We start from the raw sequence: 18420 nt of genomic DNA, 5'->3' as shown, positions 1-18420 counted from the left end.
ATGTCAGTACCCCTTGCATCTGTTTTGTTTTTCTTTCTCTTTAATTTGCATTTTCAAAAAAGCTCAGTAAAGGGGAGAAAGGGGGAGAAATAACAATTTAAAAGTGCAGTTTAAAACGGTGAATTCTGAAACTGAACTGGAGAGAGTGACCAGAATGTCCAAGAACATGGAAGGAATGAATAAATGAACACATTTACATTACAAAGTTACATATATAGCTTTTATATACGCCAATGGAACCAGGAGTGGTAATTAATCCCTATGAATGAATGAATGCACAAGGCTTTGGTATTACAGGATCCTAGGGCTGAATAAATCAAACCCTAAACAGAGAAGGGGAGGGGGAGGGGAAATTGCAATTGTGCCAACAAGCAGAATGAAACAAAAGATTCCGCACTTGGCTTTCCCAAAGTTTCCTTCATCAAAATATTTTCCGCACCAGTTGGGTGAAATAGCAATGCTGGATTTAAAGGTCACCGCTCCCCAAGAAGCATCAAGATAGAAGCTAAAGTTGGTTCTGCACACACAGCCCACTTCCTTCCTACTACCCTTGCGGAAAAAGAGAACAGATGGGGAAATAAATCAATGGTCTTTATTATGAAAGTGCCGCGCTGGTTTTCTTCACTCTTAGTTTCTTGGTTACCTTTAGAGCAGCATTGCTGCATGTTGTCATTCGATTGCAAAATAATTTGGGGCAAGTGGGAAACAGATCAGACTTAGAAGGGAAAAAGAAGAAAATGAAGGCATTCTAAGCTAAGGTACCATTTAACTCATTACTTCAGTTGAACAGGCAAAATGATACTGGGTGTTTACCGAGGTCAGATCTAACTGATGCTGGTTTTGTACTAGTTTAATTGCCATCTCTTTCTCCCCACACCCTTCCACTGCCTGGTACTGAGAACTGGAGTTTCAGCGCCTTCACCAGGCTTCTGTACATAAGGCTATAATGGAGGATAGGACTATCAATGGCTATGCTGTTCCTTCAAAGTCAGAGCCGGTTGCTTGGAATCATAGGTGTGAAGAGTGCTGTTGTTCCTCTAAGGCAGCGGTTCTCAACCTGTGGGTCCCCAGATGTTCTTGGACTACAACTCCCATCATCCCTGAGCTTTGGGTTTGCTAGCTAGGGGTGATGGGAGTTGTAGTTCAACAACATCTGGGGACCCACAGGTTGAGAAAGGCTGCTCTAAGGTCTTACTTGTGGATATCTTCTAGGTTGGCCACTGTGAGAACAGGGTGTTGGATTAGAGGGGCTTTGGCCAGATCCAGTAGGGAAAATCTTATGTCCTTATTTTGAGAGCACTGTTGCACTCAGGTCCTGCTTGGGAGCAGCTGGTTAGCCAGTGTGAGAACCAGATGATGGGCTAGAATGGGCTTTTACCTTATATTCCCCTATTAGAAACCTCCCAGCCTCACTCACAGATCCTTCTCTGGACCCCAAAACTAGTTTAAGGACAGAAATAGATGGGACCTCAGTGGCACAGATGCAGTTGGCATCTTTGTTCTTGTGAGGTGTAAGCAGCAGCCACAATGGAGCCTGACCAGCTCTGGTCTGTTACAGGGTGGGTTTGGGGCATGCAAAGATTGCGAAGTTTTGTTCTCTCTCTCCCTGCCACAGTCCACAACTGCCCCTTAGAAGCTGCTATTTGCATTTCAAGGGAAGCTCTCTTTGCCTTGCACAGCAGGTAAAGAGTGGAACTTACCTGCCCCACCACTGTAGTTTTGAGGCTATTCAGGTGTCTTTGGGGCTGTTTTGTTTACAAGACCAAAAAAAAACCTTTTTTGAGGTGGGTAGTAGCAATGTGGTCCCATGATGCTTGTTGTCGTGTCACACCTCACCCACTGTTGGGTGCCAACTTGAATAAAATATTTCAAGGGGGCCCAGGTAAGCCCTGCCCTGCATAATCAATCACAAGATATGGCACACACAAACACCATTTGAATGGCAATGCCCATTAACTTACCCCCTCAAATATTTTATTGGGGAGTTGGCACCTATAGTGGCAGGCCTGTATCTTAGCCATAAAGCCAGAGCTCTGTGACACTGCAGTGTGAAAGGAACATTAGAAATCAGTTCAGAAGGGCTAGCAGGAAAACGAACACAATACTCTCCGCTTCTGAATGCACTTTAGGTTTGCAGTGTGTACTTGAATGTGCTGTGTGTGTGTGATGCCCAGGACAGATTCTCCGGTTTGCAAATGTGCTCATAGGCCAAAAAAAGCTGGTGACCCCTGCTCCAGGAGCACTGACGGGAAAGGTATGCAAGGAACGATATGTCATTCTTTCACCAGGGGGCTCTGTGTCCCTTTAGCCTGTTCTTTGGCAGTGCGTTGGAAAGCTGGACGTGGAGGCATCCTCAATACCCAAACAACAGGCACTTTTTGTTTCAACGGCACATGCATCATGTGCTCCTGCCCACACACCCCAGCACATTTGCCTGTCCTCCTGCTATCTCCATCTGCTATCTCCATTTCCTAGCCTATCACACACACAGTTTGGCAGTTACAAAATGCCAATCATAATGCAGACAAACTTTGTAAGAGCGACAAAAGTATGCAAGTATGCAATGCAATTTCTGTCGGTTGTAAGGTATCCGTGCGTTAGGTGCAGAATTTGAAAAAGGTCTTGGAGCAGCGTCAATCCTAATCCTGGTCAAGCTGCATGCAGCACAGTCGCTTGATGCCGTTAGCCCTGCAGTTTTGGCATTGGCATAGCAGGCTCTGATGGAGGAGGGAGAAATGGGGTGCTGACCCGGGTTGGACTTCAGTCACTTTGGAAGGGGGAGCAGGGATGTCAGCTCTTCCCGTTTGACCTTCCCGAGGAGTAGAGAGCCCCAGTGGAAGCTGGGGAGGATTTTGATCAGCCGGGTTGAGGGAGAGCAGAAAGCAGCACAGCAGTGACTGAACTGGAGCCTGAACAGGAGGGTGCAGCCTTGTCACTGAAAACCACTATTGTTGGAGATGTTAGGTCCCAAAACAGCAGCCGCTAGGAATCACAAATAGGGAGAGTTGCTGTTCCGCTCATGTGCTACTTGTGTTTTCCCCATAAGCATCTGTTGGTCACTGTGAGAACTGGTCACTGGACTAGATGAATCTTTAGCAAGGCTCTTTTTATGTTCCCAGCATGCTTTGCTCTAGTACGAGAGACCACACGGAAAGCAAGGAAGGCCAGTACACCAGCCTTTAAGATGGCTGCTGAGGGTTAATGCAGTCAGGCAAAGGGCCCCAACTTGCTCTCCCATCCTGAAGCAGCCCTTTGCAGGCTCCCTTCAAAAGATCTTAAATCCCTTCAGTAATGTCAACGTTGGAGCCTTCCTCTTGCTCTGGGCCCTGGAGGATTTTACCGTGACCAGCTTGGCCTGGGCCACCGAAGGGATTTCCTTGAAGTTCACGGTGGAGAGAGTGTTGTAGGTGCAGCTGGCCAGACTGTGCTTGGAGGCCATGGCGGCTGGAGGGACAAGGTGAAGGGACGGCTTCTCCTCGATGATGAACAAGGGGCGGACCGCCATGTGCCTCTCCATCTCCCGCCTCACCTCACGCACCGCCTCGTGGAACATGTGCTGCACGGATTCAAAATCCAGGCAGGCCGAGACTTCATAGAAGGAGGAGCCATACTTGGAGGCCAGAGAAATCCCCTCAGCTTTGGTCACCTGCCTGAGAAAAGAAATCAGAAATGGTCACTCTCCAACAGACCATTTGACCTACAAATAACCCCTGCTCAAATAGTGCTCTGGGGGTCTAGGCATTGCAAGGCCTGGGCTAGGGACTCTGATGGTGGGTGAATCTGGCCATTTTTTGTTTTTCTGTTTCTCATTTCTCATTAAGTTGAGTTCTCCACATTTCAATTTCTGAGTTTGTTTTTTTGTTTTTGTTTTAAAGTCCTCAAGACAATTCATAAGATTTTGTGTGAACTGCTCCTAATAACAACATTTTTGCAAAGCATGCTTTCGCTAATATATTCCCTTCTTTAATGAATTTTTGTATGTTATTTCGCATGCATTTTTATGCACACTTCATGCTAGCGTATGGAATTTTGCACACTTTTCTTGGCTGGGGAACTGCATGGCAAATTCAGAGAAGTGAGAATTTTGAAAGATGTCTGAGTTTCAGTTTGCATATTTCAGAAAATGCAAATTAAGTATGCCACTGCATAGGTCTGGCTGATAGATCGTGGGGTTCTGGTTTTCTTAAACTAGATTCAGAAAACCTGAAGTCCCCCAGCCCTGATATAGGGTGCTCAATTTTACATCATCATTTGAACTAAGAAGCCTGTTTGGGGAGCGTCAGGCTTCTTCATCATTCTCATTTATGGGGAAGGGCCATAAGTCCATGGTACAGCGTCTTGCCTTGTATGCAGAAGGTCCTAAGTTCAATCCCTGGCATCTCCAGGCAGGGCTGGGAGTGACTACTCCCTGAAACCCTGGAGAGCTGCTGCCAGTCAGTGTAAACAGTAATGGTCTCAGTAGGTGCCTGCTTAAGGCATTACCTGTATTGTTCCATGTCCAGCTTGTTCCCCACCAGGAAAACCGGAGATTCATGCTGGGCATTTTTCAGGTGCAGTGCTATGATGTCCAAGTATTGCTGGCTTCCCTCAAAGCTCTTCCGGTTGTCAATGCTGTAGACCACCATGAATGCGCTGGCCCAATTCAAGTATCGCTCGCAGCTCACTGGCACATCCTAGCAGGGAACCAACCACATGGGGATCATTAGTGACTATCTGGGTGGTCACTGAGGACAGCATGTTGGACTAGATGGGCCATTGGCATGATCTAGGAAGCTCATCTTATGTTCTTAAATTGCATTTGAAAATTTATTTACCAATCCCATGCATATCCTGCTCTTCCTCCTCAAAAGGGAGAGAAAATTTAAATGAAATTTTCATGGGTGGCTGAAAGTTGTTTGTGATTTCATTCTACAAATCATCTTTCCAGTGGTCCACACTCTGCAGCCTTCCCGGGTATCCATGATGAGAAGGCAACATGAGGCAACTCCTCTCATTGGGCTGTTTCAGAACAGGAAATGCAGGCACCTGGGGAGGCTGCAGAATGCTGCGGTATAACTGCCTCAGTACAATAAAAAGGATGCTTGCAAGGACCTGGTAACTCCCATCTTCATTTTAACCTCACAACAAACCTGCAAGGTTGGGTAGGCTGGAAAATGGTGACTGGTCCAAGGCCATCCTGTGAACTTAACTGCTGTGTGAGATTTGAACCCAGGTCTCCCCAAGCCTAGTCCCACACTGCACCAAGAACGCTGAATGGCTCTTGGTGTAGTGGTTAGAGTGTTAGGCTAGGGCCTGAGAGACCAGGGTTCAAATCCCCACTTGGCTATGAAGCAACTTGCACGGTACCCATAAGAATTTCACAGCCTCTTAGCCCAACCAATCTGACAAGGTTTTTGTTGGGATTCAAGAAGGAGGGGAATCCATGTAGGCCACCTTTGGCTCTTTGCAGAAGAAGGTGGGGGGGGGTATAAATGCAACAAATAAATTAAACTTCATAGCTGTTTCCTCCAGGAATTTGTTTATCCCCGCCTCCCACCCCTTTAAAAGCAACTAAGGACAGCAGCACAACTTATAACAGCAGTGAGTTCTGCAAGTTGGTCACAGGAGTTGTTAGAAGGGCTTCCTTTTCTCTGTTCCGCCTCTAAAGCCAACCAATGAATGCCACTGAGTGACCCTGAATTCTAGTGCTACGAGGGAGAAAGAATTCTCTCCATCCCCAGACACCATGTATAATGTCAAAAATCTGCATCGTGCCTTGTTATTTCTAAACTGAAAAACTTTCAAAATGCTTTGGCTGTTACTCACAAGAAAGGTGCTGCAGGCCAGCTGCTAGCAGCTCCCCTCCTCTTCCTCCCGCTTTTGTCCATTGTTTGCAGCATTAGAAACAAGAGCCATTATGCAATTTGACTCCTGATGTGCCTAGGGCCAACTAATCCTCAGAGCCTTATAAGAATGGGGCATTTTGTTCCTGTGCTTAGATAGGCTTGCAGGCTGGCTTTGGCATTCATCCATTTAATCTGTCATTCTGCCTTTCAAAAGAAGGCAATTAAAAGAAGCTTGGTTTTAAAATAAACCCTATTCTATTTACCTGACACTGTCCCTAATAAACTTTAAAAATATTCCAGGGCAATGAAGAGGAGAAAGAGGCAACTTGACGCCAGTGTCCAAAGCAGAGTGTGCCTCTGGTGAACAGAAATGCTCAAGTTCACAGTAAGATAGTGCATGAATGGTGCAGTTGCAAAGGAGCCTTTGTGCCAGGACTCAGTTCTCCATTACCTGGTCGGCTGTATCCATGACTTTCAGTAGAACTGGTTGTTGGTCCACCACCTCTTCTGAAGCATATGTGTCCTCTGCAAGACAATGTTTTTTTTAAAAATGGCATTAATCTAGAAGCAGACCAGCTTCTAAACCCAAACCCAAGCCATTACTAGGGTGGTCAACAGGACTGCAATACCTCAATGACTTCCTCTCTCCATATAAACCTACCCAGACTCTGAGATCATAATCTGAGGCCTTTCTTCATGTGCCTCCTCTATTAGAGGTCCAGAGGGTGACATCGCAACAATGGGCCTTTTCTGCAGTGGTCCCCCATTTGTGGAATGCTCTCCCTAGGGAGGTTCGCCTGGTGCCTTCATTATACACCTTGAGGCGCAAGGCAGAACATTCCTCTTTAACCAGGCCTTTGGCTGATTGACATCCAATGCCCTTTAAAAGTGTGTTGGGGGGATTATTAGGTTGTTCTTGTTCTTATTTTTATTATGCATTTTGTGTTTTTATCTTATGATTTTATCTTGTGAACCACCCTGAGACCTGTGAGTATAGGGCGGTATATAAATGCAGTAGTAGTAGTAGTAGTAGTAGTAGTAGTAGTAGTAGTAGTAATAATAATAATAATAATAATAATAATAATAATAATAATAATAATGAGGAGGAGGAGGACTGGGCTCCTGCACCTTTGATAGTTGCATGACCAGCTGAAATCTTCTCTTCTACACACTATTAAAGGTTCAGGAGTCCCATCCACTTTTCCACCCGGCTACCCTCAAGCAACATGCTATGTCAGAATGGAGCCTTTCTGTCCAGGATTCATCCAATACTTTTTTCTGCTTGAGGCTAAGTGAGATTCCATCCCATTCCATGGGCAGAAGCCAATTAGGCAAGCAGTTGATCTTATGTCAACCCTGGTGATGGGACAGAACTGTGGGTTCCACACAGCTCTGTTTTCCAAAATGTTGCTACTGCCTGCTTCCCCCAGCCTCTACCTCCTGAGTGGACCCCTCCTTCTGCTTCTCATGGTAGGGCTAGCCCTGCTTCCATCCCACCATAATCAAAGCTAGATGAGCAATTGGCTGCAAGGAGAAGCCCTCAATATGTCTTTTGTCTCCTGCCACCTGGAAGGCACCAGTGATGTGTCCTGGGCTTACAGGCTGGAGTGGCTGCCTTCTGCTGCGTCTTCTGTGCTTCAAACCTAAACTGGCTCCGTCACATTAAAAATGCAAAAGTAGAAAGTGTCAAGTGCTTGACAGTCATCTCGGTCCCCTTTGGACCGATTGGCCAAAACACTGGGATCTGGAATCTGCTTCTTGCTGAGAAAGCAGGTAGAAATATTGCCTGAATGTTTCCTCTTGAATCAAGAAAAGAGATGAGGGGATAGACAGACAGTTATAGTTAGATAGATAGATGATGGACGGACGGACGGATGGATGGATGGATGGGCAGGCAGGCAGGCAAACTGGCAAACATAATCTCTAGCCCCCTTTCCTGGAATCTCTACATTCAGGAAAGAGATTTGATAGGTCCAGACCTTTGCCACCTCTCTCACACACACACACGGCTCTCTGGCTTTCTCCTAAATTTTCCTCTCCCCATCCCAGGCCTCTGGGCTTGACTCAGAATAGTCACCTGCCAAGAATTTCTGCAAGATTACATCTCAACTGTCTTGTCACTGACACACAGATGAAGCTGTTGGCAGCCTGAGCTCTTCTTCTCTGCAGATGCATCAATTAGCAGGGGAAAAAATCCCAGGTCTGATTCTTGGTCCATCTTGTTCAGTATTGTCTGCTCTGACAGGCAGCAGGGTTTGAGACAGAGAGTCTTTCCCTGCCCTACCTGGAGACGCCAGGGAATGAATCTGGAAGCTTCTGCATGCAAAGTGTGTGCTCTTCCACTAAGCCTTCCCTCCAGAATCAAGCGAGATTTCCCTGCTTGTATACATACATACAGCCAGATCCTTGGTCTATCTAGCTCAGTATTGTTCACACTGACCAGCAGCAGCTCTCCTAACTTACAGTTCAGAGTCCTTCCCAACCACTGGACCTTCTTCATGCAAAGCAGATGCCCCATGACCAAGCTAAGGGCTATCCTTTGCCCCTCTACAGTTTCCCTGGTTAACTAAGCAGTGCATGGGGTTGCAAAGTTTATTCTGCAAGGACAAAAGAGCCCCTAGCTCCATCTTTTGAAGGGTTTTCCCCGCAGTCACCAGGGACCATTTTCATCTCAGAGGACGGGCATCCCAGAGGACAAGAAACCACACTGGAAATTCCACCCCACCTCTTTTCTGGATTGCCCCAGAAGCTGGACAATAATGACCTTCAAAGCAAAGGGAAAACTCTCTCGGTCCAATTAAAAAACATTTCCATGCCCTTTTCATTGCTCTGCTAAATGAATGCCCAGTGATTCATCTAGCAAGATATTTCCGCAGAGTAATATTTTCACAGAGACTTCAAAACTGGTGCAGCGGCATCCTCCACTCCTTTTCCTTTTGTTGAAAACAAGGTTATAATTGCCGACATTTGAAGAATGAATATTTGGGAACACAGAACCCATTAAAGTGAGGAGGCCTTCAGATGAGTTCCTGGGTTTTGCCTGCATGCATAACTCACCATAAATCATTTGCGGCTCGTTGCCATCCCCTTTGAGGTTGGCCTATTAAAAAAAGCAGCCCCGTTTGCTTGAATGCAATCAGTGGGAAAGTATGCTGGAAATGTTTAACATTGGCAGCACAAGGTAATTGTGAGCGCTGAATTCTGGCCCAGCCAGACCCATTTGTTTTTAGAAAGAAGACCCCTGCCAAAGTTAACGCATTGCAGGTTTGTGCATTCAGATAGAGCTGTTTCTGCACCATTTAGACTATGTTTAAAAATAAAAAAAGGAAGAGAGGGAATCAGGTATCTATATTAGTGTTTAGGCTGCTTTCAGAAGCAAACCCATGGAAATGCATGGCAATCGCATCCTTAAAAGTTGCATAGAAAAGGGACTCCGTATACCGCAGCTTATCACACTGCAGAATGTCAGAAATGCTGTACCCTCAACCCTTAAAAACACATTTTCAATGCAATGGCTTGGAAGTAGCAAGCAAACCACAGATTGGACATTTGATCTGAGACCCCATCTGGACTATAGATTTAAAGCAGTATCGACCCACTTTAAGCAGTCGTGGCTTCCCTACCCCCAAGAATTCTGGGATCTGTGGTTTGTACGTAAAGGGTGCTAGGAAGAGGGAATTGATTGTTAAACCATTTGGGGAATTGAGAGTTGGTTTCCAAACAACTCTCAGCACACTTAATGAACTATGGCTCCCAGGATTCTTTAGGGGAAGACATGGCTGTTTAAAGTGGGATGATACTGTTTTAAATGTGTAGTGCAGATATGGCCTGTGTCCCATCTTCTGGTACCTTTCTTCTTCCTGTGTCTTCTATGCACTGGCGGAAGAAGAGGAGTGCGGGAAGAGTGCTGGGTGCCACGCCCCTGCAGGTGGCATGCCCCACCCCGGGACACATGCCAGGCTTTCCCCCTCCTGCTCCCCGCCCCGCCCCCAGTACTGGAGCATGAAGCTCTGTCACTGCTTCTATGTACACCCCTGATTTTCTGGTTCTTGGCAAAACATGAGAGGGTCTGTGTCTGTGGTAGAGCAGCAGAAGATGGCAATTTCAATTCCCTGCCATTTCCAGAAATTGCTGGGAAATCGAAACCTCGGAGAGCCCATATCAGTCAGTGTAGCCACTATCTGGACAACCCTGTAGCACAGAAGTGACTGAGATGTGGCCTCCCAGATGTTGCTGGACCGCAGTTCCCATCATCCCCAGACAGGGATGGTCAGTGGTAATGGGAACTGTAGTCCAGCAACCTCCTCAGGTTACCAGGTTGGGGAAAGCTGACTATCGCTGCCTCAATGAAATGTGCATGCCGTCCACAAGCCTCCCAGCTCACAAACAGTAAAAGAGAGCAACACAGAGATATTTAGAGGGTTTCGTTTTATATCCTGGCTGCCTTGCCTTTGCTTGCTACACAATCAGTGTTTTCCATCTCTGCTTCGTCCCTTGGTATGTGCTCTAAATTTGGCAGTTTGTTTTGAAACAATGGCGGAAAAAAACATCGCAACTTAAAATACCTTGGAATATTTCCGGACAAGCTCTCCCCACCCCCCCATCTCGCCATTTCTCCGAGAAGGCAGATGGAACGGTGGCTGATGTCCCCCAGAGACCCAACAATTGGGTCTCTTTTCTGCTTAATTATTACTGGACACTTCTAGGACAAACAACCCACCCCCTTTTTTGTGTCTCTGAGGAGTCCTTGTGGGTGAGAGTTGCAGGTTTGTCCCAAGTGATCTCAAAGTGCTATTGCTCTGTTCATCCAGGAGGCAGATAAATTGTCTTTGCATAAATACTGTTATGGGTTCAGGGTACCCTACCCTTTCCAATTCCTGGATCCAGCAAGTGTTAAAATAGAAGTCAGGCCAGTTTCCTGATGAGATAATCACCTGAGAGATTGGCCATTAAGAGAACAAAGGAAAGGGGACTCTGTGCCAGATGCCAAAAGGCTGGGGCCCCTCCCTCAATTTAGGGATTGTTAGAGGGACAAAGCCTGAATTTAGGGTTGAGTTTTGTTGTGATGTGACTGAGAAGCAAAGCAGCAAGCTGCAAAGCCCGAGAAGCAGAGCAATAGTTGATCCAATAGTTAATGCTGTGAACCCCTCCATTGTAGGCTCAGGTAAACCATTTATCATAAAGACACCATAGTCTCCGCTGTGCCTCATTTCCAAAAGGAAATACAAACCCTGGGTGGTAAGCACCTGGAATCTCACACCGCTCAGAGACTGGAGTGGCATGCAACGATACTTATTCTCAGAGGCACATTTAGAAATACAGTGGGGTGGAAGATAAGTTCCTCTGAGGGAAGGGAGGCACTTCCACCACTGCCCTCCTTTACCCAATTGAAAAGCAAACTTTTCTTGCAAAGAATAGAGAGAGCCAGTGTGGTGTAGTGATTAGAGTGTTAGTCTAGGATCTGGGAAAACAGGGTTCAAATCACCACTGGGTGACCTTGGGCCAGTCATTGCCTCTCAGCCTAATCTACCTCACAGGGATGTTGTTGGGATTCAGTGAAGAAGGGGAGAACCACCTTGAGCAACTCGGATGAGAAGGTGGGATATAATTGCAATAAATAAATAAATTTGCACAAGCAGATCTTTGGATTTTGAGCATTTGGAGGTAGATGAGCCCAATGCCAGACTCCATATAAGGCATTGTTTCTAGGAGTCCTAAGGTTTCAGCCAGGGACCTCTCCCAGTCCTACCCAGAGATGCTGGGGATTGAACCTTAGGCCTTCTGCATGCAAAGCATGTACTATATCACTCATCTATGATCTTTCCCCTAATGATAAAGCAAGATTCTAGGCCTCATGGTTCTGAATAAAGGACTGATTCAAAAATGAACATAGGAAGAAGGGGAGGAGGAGGGAGGAGGAAGGAGGGGTGCAAGGGGAATCCATGAGATCAGAGCAAGGTCTTCTTACCTAGGTTAGGATCATATTCGCTTATAAACCTCTTGGTTAGAAACTTCACTGTCAACGCTGAAAGAAGCCAGAGAAAGAGAGAGATACTTAGTTCCAGCAGTGAGTCCTCACCAGAAGAGGAAGATTATTATTTTATTTTATTGCTGAAATGGATGAGAAAGACCTCAGTTTTGCACACAAGTAACAGAAGTAAAATAATTTAAAAGTCTAATAAAACAGCTATAAAAATGGCAGTAAACGGCTATAAAAGGCTATAAAAGGTTTGTAATCCGGAGGGTTCACGAAGGAGAAGTTGTTACAGCCGCCATCTTCCCAGCGACCCCTGAAAAGCCTCACACACACAAGGAACGGACCCTTCTGCTTGGGACCCTATCCTGCGAAGACCTACCTTCTAGCCTGCAAGCAGTAGACATGAAGAGAGAGCAGTTCCGCTTTTGAGCAGGTGCATGGGCAGTACCACAGCTGGGACTACTGCGGCAGATGGTCCCAGGGCATGATGTGAGAGCTCATGGGACCATCACTTTGCTATAGCTAAAGCAGATTGGGGTGTTTTTGAGGACTAGCTAGCCTGTGGCCTTCCAGGTGTTGTTGAACTACAATTCCCATCATCCTTGACAGCTGGGTGCACTGGCTGGGGCTGGAAGTTGATGGAATCCAACAACATCTGGAGGGCCACAAGTTAGACAATCGTAGTCTTATCAGTGCCTGGTTAAGTGAGCTCCTGGGAACCACATGAACATCACTTTGGGTTCCAGGATGGACGAAAGCTGTGATATAATGGGGGGTTGGGGTTTTTGTCCCTTTTCACCACCTGAGGAGAAATGGGAATGTGCTGCTCCCTGTGCGAATTAAACAGGTTCAACTTTACAAGTGAGCTGAATTACAATTTCTTCCCCCTCCCTACTCCCAGGTCCTCCAACATCTCCTAACCTGATTTTCCAGATCCTTGACACCCCAATATGGCCACGTTGCATTCCTGGGGAAAGGTGTGGAGATGGCGCTCATTCGCACAGTGGGCTGTCCGAGTCTTGCTGAACATGGAAGACATCCTCTGGCTGTGGGAACAGAAACAAATTTGGGGACATCCTCCGGTAGTAATCAGTTCGTTTTTTCTCTTTCCAGCCTGTCCTGTTGAGACAGCCTCAAGTAACAGTCACACTACATATTAAAGCACCAGGATACCATTTTAAACAGTCATGGCTTCCCCCAAAGGATTTTGGGAGCTGTCATGTGTTAAGGGTGCTGAGAGTTGGTAGGAGACACCTGGTCCCCTGCTAGAGCTTCAATTCCCAGAATTTCCTGGGAAGAGGGATTGATTGTTAAACTACTCTTGGAGTTGTAGCTCTGGGAGGGGAATAAAGAGACTAAGGTCTCCAACTCTCAGCATCCTTAACAAATTACAGCTCCTAAGATATAGGGCTGCCATATGTCCGGGAATCAGGCTCTAAAAATGGCGTCCGTGTGGATTTTTGCTGAATCTGCAAAATGTCTGGGAAAACCTGGACATATGGGTGAGTTGTTGTTGTTGTTGAGTTGTTTAGTCATGTCCGACTCTTCGTGACCCCATGGACCAGAGCACCCCATGGGCAAGTAGAGCGATTTAAAAAGGGAGATGTTCCCAATAAAGGCCAACAACTTTGACCAGATTTTCACTTTGGGGAATATGGCAACCCTAGGACACACTTCTAATAATTTTAATAATTTGGTTTTTCTTAATTGCACAATAAGCAGGCACGCTGCCAGAAGCACAAGCATGTTCACTAATTCCTTGGTGGATATGAAGTTCAAGGTAGAAGTAAACTGGGGGCAGGATACCTAGTGGACTGCCCCCCCCCCGTAGTACATACCAAGCTGGTTTTGAATATATTCTGAGAAGTCCCTGCAGATCATTCCACAACCAGCCAGTGGTCACAGAAGCCGGCCTTCTCGATGACATCATGCACCCTCTGGAATGTTCTCCCTCAGGTGATTAAGGAGGCAGATATGGTAATGACCTCTGAACACCTCATGAAAACTTATACCGGTATGTTGTTTACTCCAGATTTCCTGGACTTGGACTCTTAGTTTTTTAATTATCTGTTTTGTAAGCTGCTCAGTTTAATCTGTGATTTGTACTTCGGGTCTGTTTTTCCTTAGCTTTTAGGAAAGCTTGTACTTTTCTACAAATTGATACCAATGTTTTGTTTGATTGCCTCGGAGATAAAAAAATTTATTAAGTGATATTTTTAAATTAAATAAATAAATAGTGTGATTTACTGTTTTCTAGGACAATTTCTTTCTTCTGAAATTGTGAAAACCAAGCTGTTACAACATCCCCCTAAGGCCCTGCTGTGCACTGTCAATGAAGACTAGAGTTTGTCCACAGAACTGGCATGACATTTTCAAAGTCTGTGATGTCAGGGTAGCCAACGTGGCAAACCTGTAAATCTTGTTGAGCTACAATTCCCATCAGCCCTGTACCCTTGGCCATGCTGGCCAGGGCTGATGGGACCTGTAGTCCAACAAGATATGGAGAGCACCATGTTGGCTACCCCTGCTGTGGGGTGTTCACAAAATCCCATTTGTGCTTCTGCTCAGCGGGCACGATAGGTTTCTTGATAACTTCCAAGCCTGCTTAGAAACGTAGGAACTGCTTTCTACCACACCAGACCATGGTCCATCTTGCTCAGTGCTGATTGGCTTCAGGGTTTGGGGCAGGAGTCCTTCCCAGCCCTACTTGAAGATGTCATGGATTGAACTGGCGACCTCCTACATGCAGAGAAATGTTCTAGTGTTGAGTTATGGTCACTCCCCATTTTGTCCATCTAGCTCAGGATAGTCTGCATCAGGGGAAGTGAACCTGGTGCCCTCTAGGTTTCACTGGGCTCCCATCATCCCTGTTGGACACATTGGCTGAGGCTGATGGGAGTTGTAGTCCAACAATATGCAAAGGGCACCATGTTAGTTGTCAGTGGTCTACAATGACTGGCAGTGGCTCTCCATGATTTCAAAAACGCCTGTCTCCCTGCCCTACCTGAAGATGCTGAGGACTGAACCTTCTGCAAGCTAAGCATGTGCACTGCCATTGTGTTACAGATCTTGAGAATGACCAACGATGACGATGGCGGGACAAAGAACATTATTTAAAGCCCTTGTTCCATTAGCAAAAGGATTTTGGCTTGTGCAAAAAAAACTTGCCCCTCTTCTCTCATCTCAGGTGCCATCCACCCTCCCCATATCTGTTCTGAAGAGTTGGGGGGAAACCCCAGAACAGGTTTAGGGGGTGCATGGGGACTGCAATGAATCTGGCTGGTGGATGGTGGTTTAAGCCCACTCAGGAACAGCTGTGGGCAGGATTCCTGCATTGCAGGGGGTTGGACTAGATGACATTCAGGGTTGCTTCCAAATCTGTGATTCTATGGGGGGAGGTAGAGAACATTCTGTTGCACAAACAGAAATCCTTGCACTAATATAACGAGTGGCTTAGTGCAGCTTTGGATGCAAGTCAAAATGAAGATGTGTGTTCATCATAGGAAATGATGCCTCCTTCATGCCACTCTTAACTCTTGACTATCTCCTGTCTAACAAAGTAAGAGGCTTTGAGGATCAAGTCTGGTCATCATGAAAAACAAGGAACATCTGACTCATTCAAGGACTTCCTCCAGTTCTCATGAGATGAGTTAATTTTCTGTCCTTGGCATAAAATTACACTCATCCCTGGCAAACTGGGGATCATTAAGGGATCTCTGCTTCCCACGATGGTCTCCAGGAAACCACTTGAGCAAGACGTGAAACCAACAGCCTTTCCTGCTCTTGCAACTGTTAGCCAGAAGCGCAAAGGTTCTCAAACCTGGGCATTTCCCATTCTCATGATCACCTCTCTGAACTGGGTGTCGCACACCCTTTCCTAGGTGGGAAGGGAACTCTGCAGAGCTTGCTTTGTGGACAGGGAGCAGAACTTTCTGCACATGCCCAGAGGCCCTGCCTGGTTTGTCATTCCTTTCCATAAGCTGGCGTAGAACCCTGGATCTGGAAACAGGGTCCAAAGCTAAGTCCAGACGATGATGACTGGCTGAAGTGAAGCTCCTGTTTGCATCTCAGCTCCCAGATTGCAGCCTTACAGCTTTCAAGCTGACAAGGTCCCTGATTTTAAATCATTAGCGATGCACTTAAATGGTGTTTCATGGAGGGAGGAGGTCACTGCCCCAAGGACCTTACAATCTAAACAGCAAGTAACAGTTATGAGAGGAGGGGAGAAAAATGTAGAGGCTAGGTGAGCAAAGGGTGACTGGCATTCTGTAAACAGGTTTCACACCAACACAGTAAGGGACATCTGTCAAAGCACTCCTGGGTGAGACTGACACTGACCTGGTCAAGCATTCTGTTTCTAAGCAGATCCCTCTAGAAAGCTCACAAGCCACGGCTATAGCTCTTCTGAGATGTCTGCCTACAATATCTGACATCCAGAGTTAGCTCTGAATATGAAAGTCTGAGAGCTGCAAATAGGTAGACCAACAATTCATCCCCCCATCCAGCCCATAATTCTCTAAAAGTCTGGTGGTGACTGGCAATATTTTCTTCCATAGAGTATTGAGGCTGATAGGAGAGATGCAACAAGGCCCAGAGTATGCACCCTTGTTTCCTGTGCTCTACTCTTCCTCCTCCCTCCTGATCTGTTTTCCTTTAGTGTTGTATCTTTTTAGATTGCAAGCCTTGTCTTTTTCTTTTTTCCCCCAAAGAAAAAGACAATCGTAAGCTGCTCTGAGAACTTTCTTCTTCTTTTTGGATGAAGAGTGGGAGATTTAATTTATTTTGATAGATAATTTTAAAAAGTAACTAGAACAAGCAGAATGCTGTAGAAGTCTAGACAACCTGTTCAAGCAGAGAAGACAGTGGGGCAACAAAAAAGCCCTGCAAGGACATCTATGCCTCAATCAGGGCATCTGTGCCGCATGCAGAACGACATCTCCAAGTAAGGCCAGAATGTCCTCTGCCCAAAATCCTGCAGAGCTGCTGCCAGCCAGTGTAGACAATACTGAGCTAGATCACTGGTTCAACTCTGTATAAGGCAGATTCTTATGCTCCTATGTCTTAAATCCATTGGCTGACTCTTCCCACCCCTCATTCAACCCCACATGACACAGGTGCCATGCATTCCCTCCTTCCTTTTGGCCCCAGGGTCACAGGGATTTGGGAAGCTGCCTTATTCTGAGTCAGACCACCAGGTCCATCTAGATCGGCATTGTCTGCTCTGACTGGCAGCCGCTCTCAAGGATTTCAGAGGGAGGATGTTCTCAGACCTACCTGGAAAGATGCTGTTGGGGATTGAACCTAGGATCTCCTGCATGCAGGGCAGATGCTCTACCATGGAGCTACCAAGAAGTAGCAAAAATGGACCACCACCAGCAGTCGCTCACCTTCAGATTAGAGCTGGATGGCCATGGGACCTCTTGGCAAGACACAGTCACTTGACAGCCACACATCCACAACTGTTTCCACCTTCGGGCTGCCGAGAGTCCCTCTCCAAGGCCTCCCTCCCCAAATCGAAGCAGGGAGTGAGCAACGAGGAGGGCTCCCCCCTTCTCTCTCACCGCTGGGAACAAAGAGGCGTCTGCTTGCTCCCTACAGCTGCAGGTCACTCCGATTTGACTTGAATGAATGAGGCAGAGGAAGAGGAACTCCCGTTCCCTGAGACTTTCGCCAGCTGAGCTCTTGCCAAACTCCTTGTAAGGAAAGCTGCTGCCTCTCCTGGCCTCTGATGGACAGAGTTTCCCATCAGCAAAGGGCAGGCTTAAGAGGAGGAGGCCTTTTCTTCTGGGCGAGTAATCAACATCATATAAAAGATGCCCAGAAAGGGGGAAGGGAATCTTTCTGGCTTCATTCTTAAAGTAGAACCACCTACATGCCCCCACCGCAGCAGAGCCATCTTTTTCAGCCTACCCTGTGTCGCAGGTTGATAATAAAGCTTTCCTGAGATTTTCACCATGCAATAAAAGGCACCCACCCACCCACAACCCACACAAAGAATAATAAAAAGAAGATAGAAACAGACAAGATTTTCTCTCACAAGTGCATCCCATCCTTTGTCCCATTCTGAAAAATATATGCCCCCCCACCAGCTATCACCTAGGAACATCTTTTTCTTCTGACAGCCTCTCACCCTGTGAGATCTCCCCTTCCCTCTCTCACACAGGGTCCTTCAAACTGTCCACCAACTCCGTCTGTATGCAATTCTTACCCAAATACAGGTTGATTAATTTAGGCAATTAAGAGATGAAATGATAGTACATTTATATCATTATGCATGGCAAGGAGAAAATGGGTAGAGACAAGGGCAGTGGCATAGGAAGGGGGGCAGAGGGGGCGGGCCACCCTGGGTGCCACTCTGGGAGGGTGAGAAGATGGCCCCTGCCTCCCCCCAGCTTTAGAGTGGCCGAGGGTACCTGCAGTCTGCATGGGTGCCACCCTTGTCTTATACTGTATGTGAGCTTTAGATAGGGCCATGCACCTGTTAGAAGGGCTCCCCAAATTTTTTGGATGCATTTGGAAATCTAACAGTATGTTTTGGGCACTACAAAATGCCCATTTCGCAGAAGGAAAAGTGGTGAGGTTCAGACTCCTCTCCTCCAAACAGGCATACGCCCCCAA

At 46.6% G+C, this 18420-nt stretch overlaps 1 protein-coding gene and 1 long non-coding RNA gene across 2 annotated transcripts in view; one reads left to right on the top strand and one right to left on the bottom strand.

The window, feature by feature from the left end:
* The window catches only part of LOC308573938, a 61827-nt gene extending 60064 nt beyond the window's left edge, over positions 1-1763 (top strand). The window contains exon 2 of the long non-coding RNA XR_014002260.1: positions 1168-1763. This is a non-coding gene — a long non-coding RNA (uncharacterized lncRNA). The remainder of the gene's footprint in view (positions 1-1167) is intronic.
* Positions 1764-3049: 1286 nt separating this feature from the next.
* RASL12 (RAS like family 12) lies at positions 3050-17668 on the bottom strand. The gene is made up of 6 exons (XM_081171316.1): positions 17190-17668; positions 12724-12848; positions 11794-11850; positions 6277-6350; positions 4483-4673; positions 3050-3650 (listed from the first exon to the last, which is right to left on the bottom strand). Exons 2-6 carry the CDS (start codon positions 12839-12841, stop codon positions 3266-3268), a joined length of 825 nt encoding a protein of 274 aa, XP_081027442.1. The 5' UTR covers positions 12842-12848; positions 17190-17668; the 3' UTR covers positions 3050-3265.
* Between the last annotated feature and the right edge of the window lie 752 nt (positions 17669-18420).

Source organism: Podarcis bocagei, assembly GCF_964188305.1.
Source record: "Podarcis bocagei genome assembly, chromosome: 14".
Taxonomy (NCBI): Eukaryota; Metazoa; Chordata; class Lepidosauria; order Squamata; family Lacertidae; genus Podarcis; species Podarcis bocagei.
Note: the sequence above shows the minus strand (reverse complement) of the source record. Positions and strands in the feature narration are given on the sequence as shown.